At 32.2% G+C, this 26578-nt stretch overlaps 2 protein-coding genes across 2 annotated transcripts; one reads left to right on the top strand and one right to left on the bottom strand.

The window, feature by feature from the left end:
- The first annotated feature begins 4500 nt into the window (after nucleotides 1-4500).
- LOC110021400 (protein TIC 62, chloroplastic) lies at nucleotides 4501-9938 on the top strand. Its single transcript, XM_020719885.1, has 11 exons — nucleotides 4501-4528; nucleotides 6413-6542; nucleotides 6634-6706; nucleotides 6793-6844; nucleotides 6942-7118; nucleotides 7848-7929; nucleotides 8592-8664; nucleotides 8780-8890; nucleotides 9127-9258; nucleotides 9432-9550; nucleotides 9632-9938. The coding sequence occupies exons 1-11, from the start codon at nucleotides 4501-4503 to the stop codon at nucleotides 9720-9722; spliced, it is 1068 nt and encodes a 355-aa protein (XP_020575544.1). The 3' UTR covers nucleotides 9723-9938.
- A 3989-nt stretch (nucleotides 9939-13927) lies between these two features.
- Nucleotides 13928-25467, bottom strand: LOC110021323 (50S ribosomal protein L15). The gene is made up of 4 exons (XM_020719768.1): nucleotides 24983-25467; nucleotides 19253-19336; nucleotides 19072-19161; nucleotides 13928-14425 (listed from the first exon to the last, which is right to left on the bottom strand). Exons 1-4 carry the CDS (start codon nucleotides 25397-25399, stop codon nucleotides 14117-14119), a joined length of 900 nt encoding a protein of 299 aa, XP_020575427.1. The 5' UTR covers nucleotides 25400-25467; the 3' UTR covers nucleotides 13928-14116.
- Nucleotides 25468-26578: the final 1111 nt, after the last annotated feature.

Here is a 26578-nt window from a genome sequence, read left to right as displayed (position 1 = left end):
GGACTCGAACCCGACCAATTGACTCGAGTTGACACCCCTAGTTATAGCCCACCGTTTCTAATGAAAAATTAGGGTTTGACGCCAAAAATAGACACCAATGACCCGTTCAACTATTTAGACATTTGAGTTTGCTCTTTATATTGTAAAAAAATATATTATATTGTTGGATATATGTATTTCTCCTTAGGGCCTGGATATTTGCTAAGGTGGAGATTTGTTAGGTATGACTCATATGCCATAAATGAGACAGATGCTGGAGCGGAGCGGAGCGAAGCCCACGAGCTGAGTGGAGCGAAGCCCACGAGCTAAGTGGAGCGGAAGGATCTGTCCAATTGGGGGAGTTTCATTATATGGGTTGGGGGTGCGAGGGTAACACCACATGGTTTGGTACATGGATAATTTAAGTACTTACATATTGTACTATAGAATTGTATATATGTCTTGTTTGTAACCCTAGGTGAGTCTCTAAGACTCCGAGATTCTGAATCTTATATTCTGTACTCTTTTTTGAAGATTGAAAGGGAAGTCGCCTTTTTGCTCCCGAGGATGTATGCATCTTCGTCGAACCTCGTAAATCTCTATGTATTCTTCTGGATTTGTGTTGATTCATATTTTTCTTTGCCTTAATTTTTCAACAAGTGGTATCAGAGACAAGTTCTAGGGCAGAGAAGAAAAATTTCGGCGGCACAGAAACAAAGAAGATTTTGGCTGAGGAGTTCGGCTAGTGTTTGAACGATTCGAGCTCCAGGTCGAAGGCGAGGGCTCGATTGGCGAATCACGACAGTTGTTCGGATCGACATAGAGGGCGTTCGACAGGGTTGCCGGCGTTCGCGCGACGCAGGAGTTCGCAGGAGATCAGACGAAGAAGTTCGCGAATCGCAACAGACAGGAGTATCAGTTCACGAATCGCGGGAGAAGGCGTTCGTTGGTTCGGGCGCGGAGGCAGTTTCCGCGAATCCCGCGAGTTCGTCGAATTCGGCTACGAACTGTTCGCAACGGTCGTTTCCGCGCAGGAGGAAACAATTGCGCGGGAAGGGGTTCGCGTGAATCGCTGGAGCCGAAATAGGAAAGGCAGCCTGCAGAGGAAAGGAGCTTTTCTGAGAAGAAAAAAGAGCTTTTCTGGAAAGCATAAAAACAGAGCTTTTCTGGAAAGCAAAAAACAGAGCTTTTCTTAAAAGGAAAGCGGGGCTTCTCTGGAAGGAGATTTTCTGGAAAGGAATTTTTCTGGAAAGGGGATGCAGAGCTTTTCTGAGAAGGAAAACAAAGCTTTTTTGGAAGGAAAAATGAGTTTTTTTGAAAAGCGGAGGCGGAGCTTTTTTAGGAGATCTTCTAGGAAGTTAATAAAAAAAATTTCTGGAAAAGTTTAATTAAGAAAAATTTAATTAAGGGAAAATCCTTTTTCTTAGAAACCTAATTAAGGGAAATTCCTTTTTCTTGGAAACTTAATTAAGGGAAATTTCTTTTTTCTTGAAAACTTAATTAATGAAAACTTCTTTTTTCTTGGAAACTTAATTAAGGAATCTTAATTAATGAATTATTTAAAATGACCCAACCCACATTTGTGCATAAGAAACTCCATGATGTATTTTCTCTTAAGGGACAGGATATTCGCTAAGGTGGAGATTTGTTAGACATATGTATTTTTCCTAAAAGGTTGGATATTTGCTAAAGTGGAGATTTGTTAGGCATATGTATTTCTCCTAAAGGGCTGAATATTTGCCAAGGTGGAGATTTGTTAGATATGACTCATATACCATAAATGGGACAGATGCTGGAGCAGAAATCCACGAGCGGAGTGGAGTGAAAGGATCTGTCCAATTGGAGGAGTTTCATTATGTGGGTTGGGGGTGCAGGGGCAACTCCCCGTGGTTTGGTACATGGGTAATTTAAGTAATTACATATTGTACTATAGAGTTATATATATGTTTTGTTTGTAATCCTAGGTGAGCCTTTGAGGCTCCGAGATTCTGAATCTTGTATTATGTACTTTTTTCTGAATATTGAAAGGGAAGTCGCCGCTCTGCTCCCAAGGTTGTGGGCATCTTTGACGAACCTCGTAAATCTCTGTGTATTCTTATGAATTTGTGTCAATTAATGTTTTCTTCTCTCTAATTTCTCAACATATATTATCTCATACAAAAATTAATATCAAAATAATGCAAATTTGATGTATTCAAGATCATATAATTCATAGCTCATTAAAACGCTTACGTTCATAAATTTGTAAAATGTTTAAGGGGGGTTACATCCAAACTATCCATGTGATTCATTTGTTCTCTTTAGTCTTCCTTGATTGTATGGTCTTGTACAATGAATGCACATCATTGAGTGTTTCGTCATCCAATTATTATCAATTGTCCTTCAACAATCATTCATATTTGTCCTATAGTCATCATCATTATTGTCTTTATGTGATCATAACGATGATTGCCCACATCTAACCAACACTGGCAATTGTCATCACATGTCCTCTAAAACACCCCATCAGCCAGCGCTAACATTTATCGTTGCCCATGAACTGATGCTGATGCTCACTTCCACTAACATCTTATGCTAAGATCTGGCTTCATCCACTGCCTTCCCATCAATATCGTCACCTTCTAATATTAACCATCACTATAGTGTAATAGATTTTTTTTTCGTACGATTTTTCTTATAAAAATTATGCCTCTTCTGTGGATTATGGCTTATGCATGTTAGGAAGTGTTTTGTCAGTAGCATTGGGGCATTGCATTACTCTTATAGAAATCTCTAGAATTTTGGGCTAGTCACCGCCATCGTTAATCACCACCCACCAATCTTGTCAGCAACCAACCACCACCTCTGCCTACTGTCGGCCACCATCACCCTCCAGTGTCACCCGCCACCGGCCAAAACATTAATTTTTATTTTATCTCAAACTAAATAAAAAAAATGAAGCGACCCTTTTATCTTACAATGGTCTAAACAACACTACAATATTTCAAATAAAATACATTATTTTTACTTTATATTTATTTTAGATGCATGATATTCATTCAGCCACTCAAACAACCCCCCTATTATTGATGAGATTTTTATAGAATGAGTTTGTTTGCTTCCACAATTTTTTTCTTGGCCATCATAATAACTTTCAAATAAATGACAACATTACGGGTTGTATGGCAACAAAAACGATTTAAGTTGTAGGATTTAATAAATCCTATAAATCCTTATTTAGTATTTTCTCAAAGGGTTAAATTTCAAAAATTATTTGACAACGAATTTTGTAAATTCTATTAAATTATGTGAAATAGTTTGACAAATTCTGTCTCGATTTAAATTTGTATGGTCGTTAGATTTTAAAAACATGTCAAGCTGTATGGCAACAAAAGAGATTTAAGTTGTAAGATTTATTAAATCCTATAAATCCATATTTAGTTTTTTCTCAAAGGGTTAAATTTCAAAAATTGTTTGACAACCAATTTTGTAAATTCTATTAAATTATGTGAAATAGTATGACAAATCCTGTCTCGATTGAAAATTTGTATGGTCGTTAGATTTTAAAAACATGTCATTGTAGGATGTACAAAAGAAAATTTATTTGATTAAGTAAATCATATAATTCGACAATATGATTTACAAATAATAATCAATTAGTAGACTTGATTTTCAAAATAGCCAAAATCTCAATCAATATTTTATTTCAAATTATGATTATTAATAATTATATATTTAATAAACTAATTATTTATTAATATAACTTTTATTAATTAATTTTTAAATAGAAGTTTAATTTTATAAAAATTAATTAATTAGTTATTAATTATATTAATTAATAATTACATATAAATTTATTGAATGAATAAAAATTAATATTTATCTTACACTAATTAATAATTAATGAAAATTATAAATTTACTTAATTATAATTAATCTGATAACATTTTAATTAGTTATTAATTATTAATCAATGAAATTAATAAAATTGACTTAAATAAAATTTGCTCTCTGTTTCCTCCAAGACATCTCCTTGGTGCCGGAATTGGAGCTAGCTGGGATCGCGGCTTACAGTGACCCAAAACTCCCATTTTTCTCCCCTGCTAACTATTTTATTGGAAGTGGATAAAGTATGGGACCATCGTATCCTAGCATGAGGACCTGATTTTTCCAAGCAGAGAAACAAAATGAAATTTCAAAAAAGCTCCATGATTGCTCTTTATTGTTGCTGAAAGTCCATGAAGAGGAAAAGAGGATAGCATGAAGGTGTTCTGTTTCATTTCTCCTCCTCCGGCAATTCACTTCTCCTCCTCATCCTCCAACAGCTTTGTCGTACCAAGAACCCCACTTTCTTCACTGGCAGTCGCACGCACAGAAGAAAGAGGATGAATGTTTTCTGCCTGATTTCTCCTCATTCAATGAGTCACTTGCCTTCCTCCTTGGCATCGAGAATGATCCGAATGGAGAGGCCAATCTTCTACTCTGGTGACCGCACCCTCAGATTTCCAGAGGCCTTTAACCGTTATTCATTTCATAAGAGAAATGCGTCTTCCCTACTTCCCACTTTCTGGTATGCCCTGAAATCAATTTGCAAAATGATTCCCGTGTATACGGAAGAAATATATAAGAAAATAACAATGTGAATAAGTAATAATTTATGGAGCCATTCAATTTCAACATTCTCCCTTAACTTTGAATCTATGACGCTCACCAAGATTGCTTCTTTTAATATCGAGGTGTAGTTCATTGCTCTTTGGGCGCCTGTGTGTGGAAATATTTATAAGATGATTCTAGAAAGAAATCAAAAGAAGATAAATTGCTTTTGTGCTTCATCTTATAAACTCATGAAATCTAAGAAACGTGAAGACTGAAATATTGAGAACTGAGTCCTCAGTCGAAAGAAATCAAAAGAAGATAAATTGCTTTTGTGTTTCATCTTATAAACTCATGAAATCTAAGAAATGTGAAGACTGAAATATTGAGAACTGAGTCCTCAGTCTACTTATATTTCTCACGTTTGATTTTTTAAAGATTCCTAAAGGAAGTCTTTTGAGTTTAAACACTGTTAATTTACCATCAATTTTAAAATTGATGTTCCTGTTATTACTGTGAATGTCTTCGCAATCAAATGTGGGGATCTAATTTTGAAATCTCATGATAGTTATATTTGTTCATCTAATACCATGACTCATTTGATTCATTTTAAAATGCATCATTTGTTATTTTTTTATTGTCATAATCAATGTATTACATTTAGTTAGAGTGATGTAGGGTACTTTAGGGGTTTGGGTTTCTTAATTTAACTAAACAATGCAATGAATGTAGATCATATTGGATTCACAGATCAATGACAACTAAATATCCATTGTAAACCAAAAATTATTTGAATCAGAACCCAAAAAATAAATAATGTTTGAATGAATTTTAAGAAATCAGTGAAAAAGTCAAACTACCAAAAAATGGCAAGCAATTAAAAATTTAGAACTCTATTAAAATTTCCATCACATCATACTTTAACAACACTAAGAACTAAAGAAAGCCAAGAATGATATATTTAGAAGAAATCAGATAGAAGAGTGTTCATCAAGGTAAGGAAAGTATAGGCTCGCACTACCATAAGGAAATAATTTCTTACTATGCACAAGGTTGAGACTTAAAATTTGAAATTTATTGATATAAAAGCTGAAAAATTACATACCTAGATTTCTCATCCCTAGATTAGTAGATGTGATTGGTGCAAAATTAATCCATTTTGGTTCCAACAATTCAACATGCTTTTCTTGGAGCATCGAAGTTCAAATAGTCACAGTATAGGGGATTTTTCATGAACATCAGAGTGGAGACCTAATAATAGCAAGGCAGTCTCAATGACAACATCAATGAAGCATTTGTCGCTGTAGTAATGGATAGATAAAGCAATAGAGAAGCCGCTACGCACTGAGCAGATAAGGGAAAAAGAATGGTGAAAATAGTTCAATTATATAGTTCCACACCATAATTTGTAAACTTTAAATGGCATAATTGTAGATTTAACTCATAAGAATATTTGATGTCATTCATTTTTTACCAAAAGTAAGCCTAATTATATAGTGAATTACACTTTCTAATTCAACATGTATCATAGATATGTTGAATATTTCTTGATAAGTGGTAGAATGATCATGGTAAAGTTTATGGTTTCATTTTTTGTTTTTCAGGTCCAAATTTTTCTAAAACAAATGTTAATCTATTAGAATTTTAAATTCATACTGATACTTTTATAACTTGATGTTCGACTAGTTTAAATCACAATAGTGTAAAGTGTTTTTGACAACAATTTTGAGGGGTTGCAATGAACATAAATGTGAAGAGCATCATGTCCTCCAAATAATACCAAGTCTATGGGAAATATCATGTTTCAAAACCTCCTATGATTTGCTATTCTTTGAAACTTAATTTTTGCTGTTTGGTGAAGGTGGCGCCCCTACTGCAACTTTCAAACCCTTGAAAGCACAAGCAAGTAGCAACCAGGAAGGAGAAATTATAGATAAAGATATTGTGTTTGTTGCAGGTTCAACCGGTAGAGTAGGCTCGCGTACCGTAAGGTTGTATCTACCAATAAAATTTATAAATTCCATGCAAATTAAATTTTTTTTATTATTACTATTATTTTTTAAATTTAGAAGTCCTTTCCAGGGAACTTTTAAAGCTAGGGTTTCGGGTTCGTGCTGGTGTTAGAAGAAATCAATTAGCTGAAGCACTTGTGCAGGTTTGAACTTTTTTAACATATAATATTGCCTCATTTTATCTGTACATTTTTATATGTTAATTGTCTAGTATTTTGATGTTTTCTAGAGTGTCCAACAAATGAAGCTTGATGGCGAGGCTGGAAAACCTGAAACACAACGTAACAAAAGTTTTCAATTGAGTTCAGATGTGCCAATTCTTTGTCCATTCTTTTGATAATAATGGCAACTGGAGTTGCACTTTGGTTTGTAGACCAGCAATTAGCAATCTTGAGATTGTTACCTGCGATTTGGAGAAGAAAGGGAGCATAATACCAGCAATTGGCGATGCCTCTGTTATTATTTGCAGCATTGGAGCAAGTGAAAAGGAGGTTTTTGATGTGACAGGACCATATCGCATTGATTATAAAGCAACCAAGAACCTGATTGAAGCAGGTCAACCCTCTCATCTCTATCTAAGGGTTTAACCCACTCCACTATGACTTAAATCTATTTTAGAGAATACCTAAACTCTAACCTCTCTCTTTCAACCTGCTCTTTTAGGCATGAATGATATCTATAATAATTTTTTAGTTCTGTATTTTTATTTTTATGTTTTAACAAATAATACTAGACTCAGTTGAAATTACTTTCACTTTCACTTTTGCATATTTGGCATTTTTTTCCCTTCATGGGTATACCCAAATAATTAGACCTCTAGGCAAGTTTGTCTTTTGTCTACCTAAGGGCAATTTAGTTTATTATTATTATTATTATTGGGTATAAGTAGACTTATTATGGTTAGGGTTAGATTTTATGAATGAGATTGAGTTGTGAGTCTTAGGTTTAGGTTTTGGTAGAGATTTCCTACCTCTCGAATTGTAGGAATTGGGAGAGATCGTCCACCTCTTGAATCGTAGGTGCTTATCTTTGTTTTCTTATTGAGTTGTTTGATTTAGTGAAGAAATATTGTGTTCGCCCTAAATTTTCTAGAAAAACGTGCCAATTTTGAGGTTGGATCATAACAAATACTCTGTTTCAACAAATGTCTGGTTTGAAGTTGTAGTTGGGTACTTTAACGAACTAACTTTTCTTAGATACATTAACATTAAACTGCAATGCAACTTAGAGATCCTGTTTGTTCATTATTTTCAAATTTATTATTATTTTTTTATCATGGTGCAGCAACTCTTGCAAAAGTCAATCACTTCATCTTGGTCACATCTTTGGGCACAAATAAGATTGGATTTCCTGCTTCTTTTCTAAAGTAAGTGTGGTTAGTGGTGGAAGTCCAAGCTTCTTCATTTAGTTTATCTTTTATACCATCTCAGTTAATCATTAATCCAACTTATCTACAAATGGCAGCCTTCCTTGAAGTCTTAAAACTGAAATGAGTTCCACTTAATTAGAGGGTTTACCATTATGAGTAACGCTCTTACTTGGTGCTTTAACCATTGATTTCCATAGCTGTGTTGTGTTGAATTTGATAAACATACATAATTCAAATGTTTGTGTGTACTGGCCTCGCTTTTAATGAGTAAAGTAACAAAATAGTCTCCTCATTATTTTGATGGGGTCATTTTAATTCCAGAGTAGTTAGTCCCCAAAATGTTTTAATAGAGGCTAAAATAATCCTCATTAGGGACTATTTCAGGACATATTAAAAGAATCTGGAAACTAAATTGACACTTTTAGAAACTTTGGGACTAAAATGGTTCCCTGCGAAAGTCAGGGGATCATTTTGACACTTTTCTCCTTCTTAAATATATATGAGTTCAGCCACAACATGCCAGAACCTACACCATACTTCAAGATGGCAAATTGGAAGGTTTTTATTTTTTTCTAAAAATACATATTTTTTAAGTAATCTTGTGACATGCTGTTGTGAACTTATGGTACTTGTTTCCCTGTACTAATCCTTGGTTGAAGCTTATTTTGGGGGGTTCTGATATGGAAGAGAAAGGCTGAAGAGGCTCTTATTGCTAGTGGTATTCCTTACACAGTAAGCACAAGCTTGTGTTAGAATTAAATATCACAATTATGGTTTCAAACTAGGATTGTATCTCTTTTTTACTTTTGCAAAAAAATGCAATCTTTAATTTAATGATGAAAAACAGATAGTAAGACCGGGAGGAATGGAGCGACCCACAGACTCTTTCAAGGAAACTCACAACCTTGTTCTTGCAAAAGAAGATACTTACTTTGGTGGCTTGGTCTCCAACCTGCAAGTATTCATATCTCTTAATTCTAATTCGTTTACCTTTATACCATTTCTCTCTCCCATGAAAATTATAAAAAAAAAAAAAAACCCTTAATACGACTTATTTGAGAATACCGTTAAAGAAAAGACTATAAGAACTACGAAATACCTCCATATGTACTAACATAATAAGGAACTTAACATTCTCAACTAGAAATTTACTTTTTCAAGTAACTTGCAAATCTGATCATTTGTCATGAACAGGTTGCAGAGCTCATTGCATTCATGGCAAAAAATAAAAGACTTTCATCTTATAAGGTGGTGGAAGTAATAGCAAAACAAACGGAACCACTAAAGCCATTGGAAGAGCTGCTTGGCAAGATTCAACCACAGAGGGTAAGTGTTTAATATATATTTACATAAATTACAACATTAGGTAAATTTGAGAGATATTAGTTCCTGCACTGTTCAGTTCCTTTTTATAAATGTTGTCAATGATTAATTGAATGCTGGACCACGTTGCAAACTTATGGAGTCCAAATTTTACACAAAGTTTGTCTCTTTGCCAGGAAATTCTAGGTGAATATGAGGTAGATAGTAGGCCTAATGTGGACTCAACTAGTATTGCAACAGAGACGTTCAGTAGAATGACTGCGCCAAAGGCAAGGCCACTATCTCCTTATTTCATGTAAGTTGATTCAACCATATAGCTGAATAAGTCAACATAAAGAAACTATCTTCTTATTGCCGTGTGAGATTTGTTTTGCAGGTATGATGACTTCAAGCCCCCAAGCTCTCCTACTCCAAGCAAAGCCAAGGCCAGCTCTAAGGTTACTTCTAGCTCTGCTTCTGGAGATTGAATATCCCATGGATGGGCTCGTGAGTAATAGCTGAGTTTGTAAAATATCTTTTGTTTAAAAAAATAATATTTGGTCTTATTTGGATCATTCAAATCTCAGAGAGAAAACGTCGTTGTTTTTAGTGTAAAGGACCAAGGGATTTTGATTTGCACTGCATTGTTTTTTCTAATTTTTGCATGATTTTAAAGAATTTAATGATGATGAGGCGAGGGAGTTGAGAAAAAATCTTAAATTATGGAGGTCAAATTTAGAGTCTAAAGGTTTTTGTTTTGTAGATCTAAAACTGAATGTACACAATGTAATTTTAGTAATAGTACATCTAATGGTGGGGTTGTAATAACGAGTGATCAAGTCATTATAATGAGTGAACATTTTAGATGTCTCGGGTCGATTCTTCAAAGTGATGGTGATATTGATGGGGATATTACTAGTAGAATTCAAGTTGAATGGTTGAACTAGAGGAATGCATCGGGCCTACTATGTGAAAGCAAAGTACCGCATAGACTTGAAGGAAAATTTTATAAGATGGTGGTGAAACTTGCAATGCTTTTTGGCACAAATATTTTGCCTTTAAAAGCGAAGCATAAAATTAAGCTAAATGGTTATGAGATGAGAATGCTCAGATGGATGAGTGATTTTACACTTAGAGACAAAATGCAAAATGAATATATCCGTTAAAGAGTTGGAGTAGCTCCAATGATAGACAAGATTAGAAAGAGTCGCCTTAGATGGTTTGGTCACATTAAATGTCGACCATCTAACCCTGTTAGGAGGAGACGTGTTTTAGATTTGATTTATGCTAAGAAAGGTAAAAGTAAACCTAAAAAGACTTGGTCGTGTTGTATAATGATCGTAATTTATTAGAATTAAATAAAATTATGACACTCAGTAGAACACAATTTAAAAAAATGATTCATGTAGCCGACTACACTTAGTGAGATAAAGGCTTGTTGTTGTTGCACAACCCAAATTATCTCTTATTGTAAATAGACAATTTCTAAGAGCTTTATTGTCGATTACACTGTATCCTCATGTTATGTAACATGCGTTACATTTGATATTAGATAGGCCTTAAATTTTTATTCAAAATTTGATTTTTTTTTTTTTTTTGAAATATATTTGATTATTAATGTGCACTAACATCATTGCTCCCAATGGAGCATTTGCCAAATTTTTAGGTAGGGTCACAACTACCTCGTCAAACACCATCCCAACTAACCTAGCTGCATGATTAGGAGCTATGGAAATGCAATCCTTTATGTTTAGGAGGTAGTTTTAAGTTTATAAGGGGGGACTTCCTACTATGAAGGCAGTCCTTTGTTTATGGAGAGAGGCTTTTCCTTCGTTAAAACCAGCCATTCTATGGTGAGAGATTCTTCTAGTTCCAAAATAATTTTTCGTTTAAAGTCTCTATAGTGATGCTTAATCTTCCATGTTTCTCTTGTTGTTGCCCTTCACTATCCTTTGATGTAATATTTCCATTCAGCAATGACTTCTCCCAAGATAAGTTCCTTCATAATGCAATTATTGTGACTAGAATTACAAGTACCCTCTGTTCTATTTTAGGTCCCTCCAACATAAGTTTACAATACTCCAAGAGAGCTTTAAAAATGATCTCCACTACGGTGATATCTTCAGTCATAGTCTTCGTCATATTACCTTGTGCTATTTCACCTCTCACATCACTTGCAGTTACAATTTTTGAAAGTATCTCTATGCTTATATATCAAAGGTACAACCATATCGAGATCATTGGGTTTTATGAGTGATTTTCTTTTAGTTGCCTTGGTAACAAATTTTTTTAGGATATGTTTTCATGCTGGTTAGAGGAGCTATCTTGGAAGAGTGTGAAGTTGAATTTGTAGCTTGCTGTGAGATATAAAATAAAAATAAATAGATCTTATCAGTAGGTTGTCTATGATCAAAGACACTAAGTGACCATTGAAGATAAAGTTGTATTCAAGAGTCAAAAAAGCTTGTTAAATACTAAGCACGCTGGCAAAAAGTGTCCTATTATTAAGGAAAGGTTAGGGTCTTCAAGTGTTTAGTAAACATATCATTACAAATTTAGTGATTATGAATTTGCTCAACAACCTTTTATCTATGAGCATATAACTTTTATATGTGTGGTTTTCTTTGATGTGACAATTGTATGATGAAAATTTGTTTGTTGATGTTCAATTATTATTGAAATGTTTTCTCTTGTTAAACTTGAGCATTGTTATTTTCTTATTGAGGAAATTGTCAGAACATTTTTGTATTATTTGAGGGAAGTCATTTTAACTCAAGTCTACTTAAAATATCCATTTTTTTCTCTTAGCTCCTCAAATGCGATTCAAAATAGTCTCATAATTTTATTTGATATTTTTTTTTGCCACAAATTTCACACAAAATTTACATATAAGATGGAGAATAAGAGTATTTTTTAAAGTTGGAGTTTTATTTACCTTAATTTCACTTGAAATAATATTATTTTTAAATTAAGTAAGTTGATCTTTTTGTCTTATGGTCAAAATTAATTGTCCAGTGCCGATTTGAATTTCAAAACCTATGTTTCATTAGTCTCTCATGACTTCATAATAAGATATTGGTTTAATTCCCTACTAATTAGGAACTATCTATATTAAACATCTCATTTACTCTTAACTAATAATATGGAATATTTTATTATTTTCCTTTGGCATTTTTCTTTAGTAGATATTTCATCTATGATAGACGGAATTTTATGAAACATATTATTTCTCTGCAACAACTGTTTTTGTCCTAATGAAACATGAAAGGAAGTGTAGGAAATAAAATTTAGGAATCTCTACAGTTGATTGTTTTGAAGCTGATTGATTTTTTTTTATTTGGCTGATTTTCAAATATAAGATCACTTTCAGTAGATTGTAATACATGTAATTTATCTAGCCTTGATAAGTTTTTCAGTCCTCTTTGTGTTTATGTGTGTTATGCATTCTGTTTTTATTTATACTTTTAGTATAATTATATCATCAAAATTTTGTTCATTTTTCTTTTCAAATTATGAGATTATGTGTAGTTTAACTAAGAGCAAAATTTAGTGATGATCAAGCTAGATTAACAGTCTTAATGAGGGGTTTAATACTGAGAATTTTTATTTTTCTTTCAGCAAGTTGCTAATTTTGTTTTACACTCATTTCATTGTAATGAGATTTTTTTTGATGATCTCATCTAACTTAATGCCACATCAATACTATTTTTTGGCTCCCACCAATGGAAAAACCAAAGCTTTTTAAGATTGTTTCTCCATTTTGTTGAATGATGTGCATATGGTTCATAAAGTATAGAGACAGGGAAAGTAAGACTTGCATGATAAAACTCATGGTCTATTATGTAAAGGAGAAATCACATTCCTTCACAATCTAGATTTGAGTCTTATAATTAGATGAGATCATTAATAAAGTATGAAATTGTATAAAAAAACCAAAACTTTTTGATATGGTTCATTATGTGTTCATAAATACTCAAAATCTTAGCCACACCGCTCATCCTTATGCCACTTGCCCACTTTTAAGTAATAAATAATAAAGCATGATATTGTATAAAAAAATCAAAGCTTTTTGATATGGTTCATTATGTGTTCCTAAATACTCAAAATCTTAGCCACACCGTTCATCCTTATGCCACTTGCCCACTTTTAAGTAATAAAATTTCAAAGTTTCTCTCTGGATCAAGAATGTTATGGGATTCAACTATCATCATTTTGCTTCACAAAAATATTTTTTTATGGTTTGAATTAAAATTAGCTGATATTTATAATAATATGAATATAACTTCGTACCATTAAAACTATAGATAGGATTGAAGGATCCAATTTTCATATCATGCCTACTATGAAGTTTGGGAAAGTCCTTCCAAATTGGACAAACAGCAGACTGAGAGTTGATTGCAAGGTGAGAAAAAATCGCTACCCGCCCTTCTACTGATTTTGGTATTAATTATCTTTCCAACCTGGGGTGTGGATCAGCATTTACATACATACCATCCAATTCTTATGAAATTACATATCTAACACCAAAATTTTACTTCATTGCAAAAGCTTAAACTATAATTTCACCAATGCATTATTAATCAGCACTTATGATTGACTACATGTCTACATCCCATTTCTCAAGACTATTTCAGCCTCTAGAATTGCTCAAGTTTAGAAAGTATTACTCAGAAACAAAAAATAAGCGCCATGTAGTTCACCAGCAAGGAATATTAAGAACTACTTTACGCTCGAATAAATTTCAATCAAAATCACAGACACAAGGATTGAATAGAACATCATTCAACAAAATTAAACAAAAAAAATAATAATAAAAAAATGTCATTTTGGAATCCTTCGATCATCATCAGTTGATCGTCATCCAACGTCAGTATAAATAGTTTCAACTAATAGCTTCAACAATAGCTCTTGAAGCTGGTGGATGAGGAGCTCCCATGGCCGCAGCGGCTGCTGCTCTTTCTTCTGGACTGAATGGTATTGGTTTGGTAGGGGCCGGCAGGCGGCCGATGCTATCAACCTTATCTCGGATCTTTGGGGGTGGCCTTGCAGCTTTGGGTAACAAACGCCTCTTCTTTTCGAACCATTCAGGATTGAGGAGTGCTCGAAATCCCAGTTTATTGTAATGAACTTTCCTTACAGAACCACCAGTAGCTTCTACTGCTTCTTTTGCTCTGGTTGTTACTCTTGATACCTGCACGTAGGCACATTGTTATTTCACTTTACCGGCAATAGATTGGAGAAAAGAAAATACCTTATATAGTTTAAATACCAAGCATTGGGATCGGTATTTTAATTTTTGGGGCATAGCACACAATTCTTATATATTTACATATATCAACCCTAAACTTTCATATTTACACCCATAGCACACAAATCTTTAATATCACACAAAAAATAACAGTATTACCACTTTTTAAAAGTAAAATACACCTTTAGATGCATATGTTTAAAGGAACAAAATGTTATGTACATAAATATGAAAATTTAGCTGTGAGGTATCTAAATACATAAGAATTGTGTGCTATGTGTGTAAATTTTCCTTTTAACTTTATGTACATCAGCAAATTGGATAAGTAGATTCTGCATGCTTTTACTAAAGAATGGGCAATGAAGATGTTAATAAGAAAATGTAGCGTTTACATGTATTATATGATATTTGCTATAAACTTTGGATTACATAATATGAAAAATGACTACAAATTAACATTTTAAATAAATTTTTTAAATTTATTCTTGATGTGTAAAAATGAGAGATTTATTTTCTTAGTTATTAGCGTGCGCTATATCTGATACAGTTAGTGTGGTTGCCATAGTAGTAAACATGCAAATGCCAAACATAGGAACCTCTTCTTAGGAGATCCTGAAATGGGTTCTTTCCTACTTGAAAGGTTATAAACATTTTTCATTTTAAAAATGGCGACATAAAAATAAAGGATTTTGTTAATGCTGATTTAAGTGATGACTTGAATTCCTAAAGAAGCGCTACACATTATATTTATATATTTGATAACAATGCTATCGAATAGATGTCACAGCTACAAAAGATGGCGGGGCACGGTTCGACAACAAAGGTTGAATATGTTGCAGAGCTACTAAAGCCTACAAAAAATGGTTTGCTAAAGAGCTCCTTAAAAGAGCTATGAACATAACAAGTTCACAACATTCTTCTCTGAGATAGCCAAAATACCATACATCTGGCCATGAATTAAATACTTCATTCTATAATAAAGCATCAACTTGAATCAAACTTTATCCGTGATTTATTACAAGACGGAATCTTAAAGGATCTAAGAATCCGACGTACATATTTTAAAAAATGGTTAAATAAATAAGCATAGGCTTTGCAAAGTTTAAATTAACTTTCATGGATAATTAGGGGTTGCACAAAATTGATTTCTAAAAAATCAAACCATAAAATTAGTATCAAAGTAGGAGATTTAAGTGTAGCACTTTATTTTCCTCTTGAGGATAATATATATTATATATATTGTATTCATGTGCGTTTTTCTATCCTTCCAAAATATAATTTCCTTTTTTTTTTTTTTTTGGATATTTCAAGTGCGGGAGGCCCGACACAAGTGAGTGCGGTGATGCCAGACAGAAGTGCTCACAATAATGTATGTCATGGGAAAGCAGTGCTTTATAAGCAATTTTGGTGGTTAGACTATCCTTTTACAGTAAAGAAAGATACATAATTTTTTTTTTTATTTTTAAATAAACTTTTCCAAGGTTTTTTTTTTCATGCTGCTATTTCATCTTTTATCATTCTTCTCCTAAAAACTTAAATGATGGCGCAAAAGAGAAATGATGTGCTCATCTTAAATTATAAAGAAATATCCTCTGCTCTTAACTGTGAGGAATTCCCCAAGTAGATCTAGAAATGTTTAGAAAAAAATTGACATGATCTAAAAGAATTAATATAAAGAATACTTCTTGAAGAAGGAATTTTTATTGGAAAAAATTTAAATGAACATGTTGATAGTGGTAGAAAATTCTATAACGATTTATGGTGGTTATGAATTTGGAGTTACTAATAAAGAAGATAGAGTCATATTGAATTTTACTTCAGCTTATGATTTTATTAAGGAAAATATATGAGGATATTAACACTTACAAAAATGAATTTAATAAAATACAAATTTATTATTGTCTTATGAGAAACTAGATTGTTGAGATCATAAAAATTGTAAGGTCATTTCAAGAAAAAATTTAAATACCCAACATTAATTATTGATTTTGGAATTTAAGATGAAGAGTTGAAAGATAAAAAATATGATTAAATTTTATCATAAAATTAGATAAGAACACTTAAAAGATGCAAATAAAATTATTTTTATGAGTAAACTTAAATATCTTTCTTGAAGAAGCTAATACTATATGGGATAAAACTAGTATTATTAAGCAAGTTATAAGAGATGTTTGGAGAATAAAAAAAATTGTTATGAACAAAAATAATTAGTGGTAGAATAATCATGTGCAAGAAAAGATAAAAAAATAAGGATTTTTGTTATAAAAATAAGTTTAAATATAAAAGCTTGGAGAATTGAGAAAAATATAAAATGATCCATAGGGACTCTAAGAGAATAATTTGCGATGCTAAGAATTCTATTTTTAGTGGTCTTTATGATAAATTAGATACTAAAAAAAGAGGAAGATACATGTAAAAGCTATCTAAGAAAACATATAAGAAAATAAAGATTTAGTTCCACTAAAGTATATTAATGATGAAAATAAAAAAATAGTTTTCTTAAATGAGGATATTCAACATATGTAGATGAAATATTTTGATAAAATTTTCAACTAAAATTGTAAAAATAAGATCGACTTTAATAATTTTAATATCATAAATAATAACAATTTTTTTTATTTCCACCGCCACATCAGTAAAACGAAAGTTGATAAGACTTTAAGGAAAATGAAGTGTGAAAAAGCTATAAGATGTGATGGTATTCCAATAGAGGTATGAAAGTATTTAGCAAACCTGAGAATTTTTTTCCTTACTAAAGGTTTTAATATTATTTTAAAAATAAAAACGATATCTGATGACTAAGAATAGAAAGTGCAAATTACAGAAGAATTAATTTAATGCGTCATATTTTAAATTATAGGAGAGCAATTAAACATAAGTTATGACATAATACAAAATTTTTTCAAAATTAATTTGGATTACGTCAGAGATCGACTTTATGCTCATATCTAATTGTTTTAGTTATGAATGTTATTACCGAACATTTATAAGAGGATGTAACTTGGTGTATACTTTTCACTGATGGTATCATTCTTGATGAGTAGGCTAGAGAAAAAGTTCAAGAAAAACTTGAATTAGTTTTTAATTCAAGTTTTTAGGGTTTAGGATTAAGTCACTGATGATATCCTCCTTGATGAGAAGGCTAGACAAATAGTTCAAGAAAAATTTAAATTAACTTTATAGGCTTTCATTTGAGTAGATCTAAAACTGAATACATGGAATATAATCTTAATAATCATATATCCAGTGGCAGGGTTGCAACAATATGTGATCAAATATTAAAAGGAGTGAATGTTTTAGATATCTCAGATCTATTACTTAAAGTGATGGTGATATAGATTGGGGGCGTTATTGGTAGAATTCAAATTGGATGGTTAAAGTGGAGGAATGTATCGAACCTATTATGTGATAGAAAAATACTGCTTAGACTTACATAAAAATTTTACAAGGTGTCGAGACCTGCAAAGTTTTATGGCGCAAAATCTTAGGTTGTAAAAGAGAAGCGTAAAATTAAATTAAGTATTGCTAAGATGAGAATGTCAGATGGATGATTTAGTTTACACTAAGAGACACATGCAAGAAGAATATATCTGTGAAAGGGTTGGAGTAGCTCCAGCGCTAGACAAGATTAGAGAGTCTCCTTTGATAGTCTGGTCATATTAAACATCGACCATTTGATGACCCAGTTAGTAAAGTAGATGTTTAGATTTGAGTTATGTTAAGAAAGAGATAGACCTAAAAGACTTGGGTAGGGCATCTTGTACAAAAATGATCTTAATTTATTAGAATTAAATGAAAATGACACTCAATAGGAGGTGGAGAAAAAGGATTTATGTAACCGACCCCACTCATTTTTTTAAAGGCCTATTGTCGTTGTATCACATGTGAGACATTGTCTAAATCAACTAACTTATTGCATCTTTTGTGTTGAGTTTTGCGATATTATTTTTATCCCACCTCTTTCTGTCCATTATTTTCCTAAAAAGTGGGCAAAAGCATAGATATGGGAGATGAAGGGCAAAGAGTAAGTTAGAGAAGTAAAGCAATAGTAACCCAGGTTAAATATTAATTGGGAAATGTTAAAATTCAGGAAATAATTGATGAAAATGACATTCAAGAGCACTATTGGCAACTTAAGTTCTGATTTACATATAAAAAATGCTATGAAAGCCAAAGTTTAATGGAATACATATATTCATTTACTAGAATTACAACAAACTTTTCCGGGAATATAATTTTGAAATGATTTTCTTTTGTAAGAAATAGGATATGGGATTAGGATTTAAGAAGATAATACAGTATCAAATATCAATCAGATTCGGGCGAGTAGCTCTTTCTTAGGTCCTCATAACAAAATTTAACAAAATAAACTGGAGTTTTATGTAATCTGCTAGAAAATTAGGATTGTTTTCAAATTATGAGTCTGTTTTTTTGTGATTTTCCTACTAAAAAGCTCAATGCCATTTAGCATAATATCCAAAGAAAATCACAAAAGCATCTATACATGACAATATATATATATATATCAACTTTAAAGAACAATATCAAACGATCACTATTTTTTGGTTGATAAAGAAAATGAAACTCACTTCTAGGTGAATTGGCCATTTGATGAGTTCAGCGCCACGGCCCATCAGCTTAACACCATCCTTGATCTGCTTTCCTATAGCACTTGTTTCCTGCAGTAACACAAAATTATAATTTAATCAACTCAAACCAAAAAATATATATATGTTAAAGGGACCATAAACATAAAGCAAATATTGGAACCTTAAGGGTTTTCATTGTAATAAGTTCTGATGAGTCTATCTTGCCTGCATTGATGAGCTTTGCAATTTTCCCCAGTCCAACTGGCTATTCATCAAAAAAGAAAATGCAAAATCACTCATAGGAGGCAATAGATACAATCTGTACAAATTAGTTGCAAAAATTGTCAATGATTGCAATTAGGAAAGAAGGCAATTGCGGTTATTATAAATTTATTTCATTTTTTTAAAGTTGGACAACAGCTTTCTATCAAATTTGACATGGTTATAAGAAAATTTTTCTTATCGTAGAAATTTATTAAAAAATAGCAAGAAATTTATAGCGATATAAAAGTACAATAGAAATTTAGGGGGAAAATAACAAAAACAAAAACAAAAAACCTACCCCAAATGGCCCTAAATCCCTATCAGATAACTGTTTATCTCCTTATGACACTCCCCTGTAATTGGTATAGAAATGGGCAATGTGAACCGTTAGTTCTCAACCTTCTCTCTAGAATCTTGTTGAATTTTCTTTTCTGTAAGCATTTCACGTTCTTAATTAAATAGAAGTAAATGCTTGTGTAAGCTAAAGAAATTCTCTGAATCTAAAACAAGTAGAATTATTATTTAGGTATAAACTTTTCTTTGGAAATCAAATTTCCCTGAAAAATTCTATAATATTAAAATACAACATAATTGTAACTGAACTTATCATAGTGCTTGAAGACACCTAGGCAACAATCTAATTATAAAATTTAACATTTTTTTTTATTTACGAAAGATATGAAATAGTAAATCAGAATAATTAATCCAATGCGCTTAAAAGTTTATTAATGAACAGATGGTGAAGACAAGAATTACAATTCGCCATAACAAATGACAATCGATAATTTCTTGAAGAGTATGCTGCTAGTAGAGCCTTTCATAATGAGTATTTTTAGCCATTAATAAAGTCCTTTGAAGAACAAAATAATACAAGATAAACTATAAGCACTAGGCATCATGAGACTTTTTCATCATTTGTCATAAATCAGGGTTGACTTCAAGAACCCCCTCTTCATGGATGATTTTAGATTTATTGAATCAAAGAATTACCCATGTGCCAGTGTTAAACTATTGTGTTTAAAGTTAGATGCTCGCTTAAAAAATTATTTAAAAAAAGCCACAAGGATTTAATAAAAAAAAAGGTTTCCACAAAAGCTCAAAGAATAGCTCCAAACTTTTCGCTGAACAGTAAATTTTTGCCAAGAAATACATGACTCGTCACCCCATAAAATCTTCATGACCTATATTTTATGAATCTTTTTCCACAGCTTCAGATTTATATTTTCATCATTTCCAAATTCATAAATAACTTTATGAACCCTTTTTCACCATTGATTCACGCTGGAAGTTACCAACACAAGAAAAATCATTCAAGTGGCTTGCATGAAAATTTATTTAGCATTCCGGCTAAATGACCACTTTCTCACCCTTCATTATTATTAAGAGCTAAATACAAGTTAAATTTAGTTTAGTAAAATCAGTAACCCTAGAATTAGCGCATTACAAATGCAACCTACAATGACATTAATGAAACATATGCAAATTCATGAACTGGTTACCAACTCTTAACGTCAGCCAAAAAATCATTATTTTTAATTTACAAGCAACAAACATGCTTTCTTTCATTCCAAAAGAATACCTAATAGTCATCAAAATACTAAAATTCTACAAGAAAAAAAAGACCAGTAATACATTTTAATAACATTAAGTTTGCATTTCAAAAATAAATTTTGGAACATATATTGGTAGACAAAATTTCAATCAGTAGAACCAGTGAATAAACAATTTAAGATAGGAACAACGATAGAAATAAGCCATATGAAGAACCAAACCTCATGTTTGTATGAGAGTCTCGTCCACATAAATAGTTATCCACGACTATGAATAACTTGGTCATCCAAAACTATGAATAACTTGGAAGAATGCCCATCCAAAACTATCTAAATACTCAATCTTCACTAATTTTTATGTCCTTTTGGGGGTCCTATTTATAACCTACAAATGATCCAAAATAAGAAACTTCTCAAAATCTGTCATGATCTATTCAAATTATCAATGCACCCTACATGAATTCTAATATAAGAAAATCCTTCTATAAGATCGAATTCTTGATTTGCTCAAGATAATAAAACATGAAAGAAGCAGCAGCAAAATACAAATAGAGGCGATCCAACACTATGGTAAATTCTGGATTGCAGACTATGATGAATGTTAGAATAGAACCAAAATACTTCTTATTGATACAAAGAGGGGTATATATACCCCAAAGAGGGGTATATATACAAAGAGGGGTATATATACCCATTACAAGATCAACTAGAAATGAAAAAATTAAACTCAAGATATAATAGAAGGGGAAAGAAACTAAATATAATAGAAAAAGGAAGGAAATCAAATGAAATAACTCAGAATTATCAGAATAAAATAATCGCTATTACTAGCTATTAAAATATTCTAATACAACAAGCCTGTAGTAACAAAAAAATTGTAGATAAGATGACCGAGGCATTAATAGGCAGGAGACAAACAAATAGAGAATGCAGAAGCAAACAAGGTTGCAATAGTGAAATTGCAGAAACATAATGTCAAAACATGAACATTATCGAGGCATTGTTTATAACAAATCCCTAAATTTATCAAGCATGCATACCAGCATGCACAATTCTAAAAGATTCAAATAGCTCTTCACTTCTCATTGTCCAACAAAAACTCCTTATGCACACATTCAATATCAATAGTATCATAAGAATTTTTAAAATAGAAATTAAAAAAAAAAACAACCAATACTTCATATTTCCCGTGGCTTCAGAATTTTTATTCAACACATATGACTTGGTATTACCAACACCATCATAAATGATGAGATGTAAATGACATTATTTCATTCAAACTTACTGTCATAAATACATCACATATAAAAAAAGTTTAAAATAACACAAAAAAGAAAGGTTGATGGCATAGTTCATCTTCAAATCTCCTCGGTTGGATAAGAAACAAATCATTAAATTTTAAATTCAATATAGCTTTGTGAATCCTTTTAAAAAACTTTTAATTAAGATAAGCATGCCCTTATTCCTCCCGATTGTTCCTTATAAAATCTATTCTCTCCTTTATAAGTAGCCTTTTGAGTTCCACTATGTACTTAAGAACCAATCCAACTTAATAACCATTACATAAACCATACGAGCTGTAATTCTCCTGAGCTTAATGTAAAATGCCATAGGGTTTAAGATTTATTAATGTAACTTAGGACGAGGTGCACTGTGAAGCACGCAAGAAGCCACAATTAATAGGTTAACACCTCTCAACTTAAAAAAAGAGAGGTCATCTTTAAAAGAAAAAGATAAACATATTTATTTTATTTCAAATAACAATGTAAGTTAACAAAATCTGAAATCATCACAAGATAAACTAAGAACAAATATAAAATTCAGACGACCAAGATCACACTACAAAAAAAATACATAAGGTAACAAATTTTATAAAAATTCAAGCACACACTCAAATCGACTAATAAGCAAATTAACAAAAAAGAACGATGTTAGAAAACACATAATAGTAGATCTAAGCATCACGTTGATACAAGGAGTTTCTTCTCTCTAAAGTGCACACCAATACTCATGGAGCACTTGAAGAATCCATATCCAATTGCACACACTAAAAAAATTTGTGGAGAGTAAAAAATAAAATTTCACTACTCAATACTCCATGAATTTTATATATTTTAAGGCCATTATATGCAGCTAACAATGGACCCAAAAAAAATTGCAGTTTTCATTTAAGTATATTTGAATTATAGTGAAAGGAAAAGGTTTTCAATCCAAGTTTTAGCAAAAATAAAAGGGGTACATTTTCAAAATTAAAAACTCATTCCAACAATTCCTACATAGCCTATTTTCTCCATCTACAATGGAATGCCAACAAGAAAAAAAAATCACTAGTCAAAAAGTGCTACAACACCAATAAGAAAAAGCAAGAAATGGAAGGTTTCCACATGCATGCTATATCTAGGGAAAAGAGGTCATAGAAGGAAAACTAAGGAAAATTTGTAGATTGTGTGGTATAGTCCAAAAAATACAGTTAAAGACAAACTTTAGACACGAGAAAACTACTGAAGACAAAAAATAAAATGCTGGGAAAACTAATAAATACAAAACTATAAGGTGCTCAAGTGATGGGATACAAAATTAACCAATTATGGAAACATCAGGCGGAACCCCTTGATTTTAGTGGCTTACTAAAAAAATATAAAAAACGCAATAGAAGAAAATTACTAAGAAGCTGTTAAACTTAACAACACAGTAACCACCAAATCAATCTCAAAATAAAATATTGGATAATTGTTGAAACATGGAATTAAAAAGTACTAACTAGGGAGTCCAAAGGCTGAATCAAAAGGATGTATAATGGTAAACTAAAGCTAAAGAGATAATCAAACACTAGAGAACATAAGTTTCTTTCAATTGGAGCATCATCATGGGCATAGTTTGTACTAAATGTAGGAAACCAACAACCATGAAATGAGCAACAAAAATACACTTATTATGCATTTCCAGAAAATAAAGACTTTTAGATTTAATTTGAGGCCACTGCATGTTCTCTAATGTAGCTTCCAACTTAGATCCATCAAGCATGTATACCATCATGCCAATTTATAAAAATTCAAATAATCACTATCTTCTATTCTGTTCATAAAAAAATCCCTATGCACACATCAAATATCAATTGTATCATCAGATCTGAAAATAATAAATGAAAGAAACCACCGATGCTTCATATTGATCAATGGATTGTGAAGCTTTATATAGCACATAAGTCTGGGTACAATCAGCACAATAATACATGCCGACCTGTAGATCCTATTATTTCACTGAATCCTATTGATCAATACCTAGGTTGCATAAGAAACATGCCTCAAGATATTATAAATATAACCCCACTTGCACAAGTTGGTATAGAATTAAAACATAAAACCATATTAATATTCAAAGGAATGGGTAACATCCGGATGAGTCCTAGCTTCCTAAGATCATCGGACATTGACTTAAATGAGGTTTAATCCGACATGATATTGGAAGAAAAAAGAGTGATGAATCTGGCTGATTAAACTAGATCTTTTTGGCTCGCTGCAACAAGTTCAATTTTAACTTCAGAATTTATCAGCAAATGCTGATTGTGGATCAAAAAATTTAATTATAGGAATTAGATTAACAAATCAAATTTTATAAGCTAAACACTAAAACTCATGGCAATCTGAAAAACTGCAGTTTCAGGATAATGAAAATCAAGTATGACCAATTTTCTTTAAATAATATCCAACACCAAATTAGTTCCAAAATAAATTCAACGTCCCATTATATCGAAAAGCTCTCATTATTGATTAACTTCGGAACAGGCGAGGCAAATACCTCGCAAATACAAGCAAACTAGATTCAATTTAGGGCACATTGCATATAGATATAAAATGTGGCTTGGGGCTCATTTAATTGCTTGTCGATATAAAAGATTCATAAAAAATGTGATGTTTTTAAAAAGAAAAAATTTAAAACAACAGGTTTAAACTTTTCATGGACTTAATTATAGGTGTTTGCAAGTTTAAAACACATTGACTTCTAACTACAAGTCTACAACCAACCTAAGGATGATATATAGCAAACTCATTGCTTTTTTTAAGAAAAAAAGGCACATTGATGTTGAGATCAGTGACCTGGAAGGTAAGGCTAAATGGATTCTTGAACCCGCGCTTAGGCAATCGGCGGCGCAGTGGAGTCTGGCCACCCTCGAATCCTAGTTTTACCCCTCCCCTCGCTCTCTGACCCTTATGACCTTTCCCAGCCGTCTTACCCTTGCCGGATCCGATTCCACGCCCCTTCCGCTTCTTCTTCTTCCTCGCCCCCTTATTATCCCTTAGATCATTCAGCTTCAACAGGCTTATTGTCGCCGGCGATGAACCCATTGCAGTGCTGAATGACGCCTGTAGCAAGCCATTGGAAAACGAAAGAGGAGATGGAACAACAGGAGCTAGGTTTTCGGCTAGTTGGCGGATGGAAGAATTGACCGGTATAGGGATGGAACCAGTGAGGCGAATGGGAAGTCTGGAGAGGAGAGAGGCGCGCTTCCACATGACTGCACAGTTGGAGCTATGCAGGGCTTTGCTTCGACCAAGCCATGAACGAAGTGCTTTAGGCCGAGCCGCTCGTGCAAATTTTGTTGTTATATATATATATATATATATATAATATGCTAAGGGTTCAAATTATAATAACATTTTAAAATTTTAAAAATAATATTAGTTTTCAACCCAAAATGTCTTTCGGGCCGTGTCCAAGGATAAAGCTTTGGTCGTATGAGAGGAATGAGGAGACAATAGAGAGGGAGAGAAAGAGAATGAGAGAGTAACAAACAAATAGTACTAATTTTTTTAGAATAAATTTAATAATTTCTTAAAGAGATGACTCCTCTATTTATATATTATAGAAGGAGTCTAGTAAATATCATGTTTGTCACTTAATAGAAACATTACAAGTGATTCATCAATCATTACATGTTTAAATATTTGTAACTGATCCCGACATCTTTTAACCATGGTAATTACTGTTGGCATTCTTTCGAATTTGAAACTGTTACTGAAATTGTTTCGTATTAATAAATGTTTGACTTGGTCACTTTATCTTCATTCAATGAACTAAAGTTTTTTGGTTGGCAGATAGATCTTCGGTTAGCTTCCTGAAGGGAATCATTATGGGAGACTTATTCTCAGAAAGTGTTTATTCCATCAAATAGAAGGAGTGCGTCATCGTAATCTGATGAACAATCTTCCTTCACACGAGGAAACTTCATAGAAAGTCGAAGGGGAGTTCAACTGAGTGGTTGTTGATCTTCTTCGTGAGTGTTCTAGCATTAGTTGAGTTGTCATTGGTGCAGGTGTATAACGTTCGCTGGTTCGAATGTACTTTCATTAGGTTGGCCCATGACATGACCAAGTGAAGTGGTGATTGGTGTTATCCTCTTTGTGCATATGTTGAATTTCTTCAAGATTCATGGTCAGATTTTTTATGTGCAAATAGAATTAACAATTTGCATTTTTTTAATAAAATTTAGTGTCTTTTATTATATTATGAATAAATATATGAATTTGTTAGCGCATTTTAAATATATTAGTTGATTTGTAATTAATGAAATTTTGATGTTACAAATGTACTTCACCCATATGAATAAATGCATAAGAAATTTACATTTTGAGTTGATTGTAACTCACTTCAATCTGGACTTGATGTGTGACGATCAAAACAAGCACTTCTTC

The sequence above is a fragment of the Phalaenopsis equestris genome, unplaced genomic scaffold (assembly GCF_001263595.1).
Source record: "Phalaenopsis equestris unplaced genomic scaffold, ASM126359v1 Scaffold000134, whole genome shotgun sequence".
NCBI classification, from domain to species: domain Eukaryota; kingdom Viridiplantae; phylum Streptophyta; class Magnoliopsida; order Asparagales; family Orchidaceae; genus Phalaenopsis; species Phalaenopsis equestris.
This window is presented reverse-complemented; position numbering and strand designations above follow the sequence as displayed.

Coding starts and splice junctions, on each gene's coding strand:
- LOC110021400 (XM_020719885.1), top strand. CDS start 4,501: ATGCGTCTTCCCTACTTCCCACTTTCTG. Junction 4,529..6,412: donor TCCCTACTTCCCACTTTCTG/GTATGCCCTGAA, acceptor TGTTTGGTGAAG/GTGGCGCCCCTACTGCAACT. Junction 9,259..9,431: donor GCAAGATTCAACCACAGAGG/GTAAGTGTTTAA, acceptor TCTCTTTGCCAG/GAAATTCTAGGTGAATATGA.
- LOC110021323 (XM_020719768.1), bottom strand. CDS start 25,399: ATGTGGAAGCGCGCCTCTCTCCTCTCCAGACTTCCCATTCGCCTCACT. Junction 19,337..24,982: donor CATTTAGCCTTACCTTCCAG/GTCACTGATCTC, acceptor TTTGATGAATAG/CCAGTTGGACTGGGGAAAAT. Junction 19,162..19,252: donor TTACAATGAAAACCCTTAAG/GTTCCAATATTT, acceptor GTGTTACTGCAG/GAAACAAGTGCTATAGGAAA.